Here is a 2,107-nt window from a genome sequence, read left to right as displayed (position 1 = left end):
CCTTCAAGGACGACTGTATTTCAAGGTCACAGTCCGGGAGGTGGCACAAGGCGTTCAAGGAGGGCCGGGAGGAGATCGCCGACGAACCCCGTTCTGGACGCCCAACAACGGCCAGAACCCTCCACCATATTTCCCGACCCGTTTTACCCCGTTGCGATGAATAGTCGCGTCACAATAAAATCATGCGCATTACTTTCATAATGGACCATGTACAAAGTATGTATTATGATAACTTGTGCATTTTCTATAACTGCTAACATAAGTAATTCTCGCTGAAAAGTTTACAGAGAATTTTTGTATGAGACAGAATCGTAGAAAAGTACAATTAATTGTGAAATTGTGTGACAAAGCAAGAATAGATTAGTTAATATTATAGAAACAGTTGAAAAGACGTAGAATAATCTCTACCTTGTAGTTTCTATTGTTTTTATTAATTAGCACGCAAACTGCTCTCGTTTTCCTATTAGTAATAATGACTTTTATATATGTATATTATAACCATTTCAACAACAGTATGGTTTTTATAAATTTGGCTGCGTATTGCGTAAAACATTTTAATATACTTTCGAATAAATAAATGTCAGTACGAGAAAGGCAGGAAATTATGAAATAACTCGATAACGATCAACGTTACTGGAAAGTATTGAGCGTTTATGAGACTTTTGTAAATTAGCGAACGCTCCTCGCGTATTTCATCATTTGTTCTTCATGGCGCTTTCATCTCTTGTTTCACGCAGAACTTGAATGCCTCCCATCCCTCGTTGCGTTGTTGAGACTGCAAAAGTTCGACTTATTTCGCATTGGTCAACAGTGTTATCGCAATATTTCCATTGCATCTTATAAATTGCCCGATAATATCGTAGTATGCGTCGCTGCAGAGCCTGAGAAGTGGCAACCGTTCGTACAAGTCTCTTCACCGTGTTGCAGTGAGTACGCGGAGAGAATTTTCTCGCGTGCATTAGTTTGGGCATTATAAAGATAAAATAACATAAAATAAGATAATAAGATAAAGTAATGCCCACTGGAAATTAGTAGACATTGGTGTACAAGATTTTGGCCAGCGGCGAGAGAGAAACCACTGACCAAAATCTTGTACACCAACGTCTATCAATATCCAGTGGGCATTACTTTATCTTATTATCTTATTTTATATTATTTTATCTTTACAATGCCCCAGCAAGGCCTAATGCCCGAACTAATGCCCCAAAAATGCCTAGTAATGCCCAGTAATGCCGCAAATCTGTACACCACAATGCCCTCAGCGGTTTCCCCCCTCGAAATTTTCTCTTAAAATTATCCTGAAGATCGTATAATCGCAGGACAATGCGGCACATTTCGTAGAATTTTATGACAGTTTACTAGTGAAATGCACGGTAAAATTTCAGAAAATTCTTACAAAGTTGTTCAAAATGCCACGATTACACGATTTTCAGGGTAAAATTTAAAAATTTAAAAGGACATTCTCTCCGCGACTTACATCGACGTTTCCACATTTTAATATTTCACACGGCGCATCTTGTAAGATAATTTTGGAACGCCACATGTTTTCAAAGTATCCGTGGATATCCGTGATGCCTTACCTTAAAGCCTCTGTGCAATCGATCCTTCATGATCGCTATAAACTCCTTGTAGGAGAGCTGGCCATCCCCGTCGACGTCGAATAGCGCGAAGACTGTATCGATTATGTGAGTCGAAAGCATCGTTCCCGTGCATATCTTTACAGCGCGTTGAAATTCATCTGAAAAGCAGAGACGACATTGAAAAGACGTAACGCATTTAAGTAGACAATTCGCATTTAAGTAAGAAATAAAATCGGTTCATTTCAGAACGCGTCAGTCCTGATTAGCATCAGCCATTTACCTTTGGATATCGGATGATCGGCTAACGTGTACATTCGCATCGCTATCGAGAAGTCGTCCAGGTTGTTCAGAAATTGATAGAAGCGCCGGAACTCTTCAAATGTGATACCAATATGCAACTCTGCTCGGTCCAGCATTCTGTCCAGGTACTTGTCGTACCTGCGAATTCGATTGTCAAGCTTACCGTGCGCGATTTTCAAATTGATTTAGAAAATGTGATGGGCCGAAAAGTATCCAAAAGTGTGGGG

General features: G+C 39.9%; 1 protein-coding gene across 1 annotated transcript; it reads right to left on the bottom strand.

Annotated features, from left to right (window-relative positions):
* Positions 1-412: 412 nt before the first annotated feature.
* Positions 413-2,036, bottom strand: LOC105570986 (calcium uptake protein 3, mitochondrial-like). Its single transcript, XM_012028447.1, has 3 exons — positions 1,861-2,036; positions 1,581-1,738; positions 413-775 (listed from the first exon to the last, which is right to left on the bottom strand). The coding sequence occupies exons 1-3, from the start codon at positions 1,994-1,996 to the stop codon at positions 707-709; spliced, it is 363 nt and encodes a 120-aa protein (XP_011883837.1). The 5' UTR covers positions 1,997-2,036; the 3' UTR covers positions 413-706.
* Between the last annotated feature and the right edge of the window lie 71 nt (positions 2,037-2,107).

This window comes from Vollenhovia emeryi, unplaced genomic scaffold, assembly GCF_000949405.1.
Source record: "Vollenhovia emeryi isolate VEMERY1.0 unplaced genomic scaffold, V.emery_V1.0 DF941432.1, whole genome shotgun sequence".
Lineage (NCBI taxonomy): Eukaryota > Metazoa > Arthropoda > Insecta > Hymenoptera > Formicidae > Vollenhovia > Vollenhovia emeryi.
This window is presented reverse-complemented; position numbering and strand designations above follow the sequence as displayed.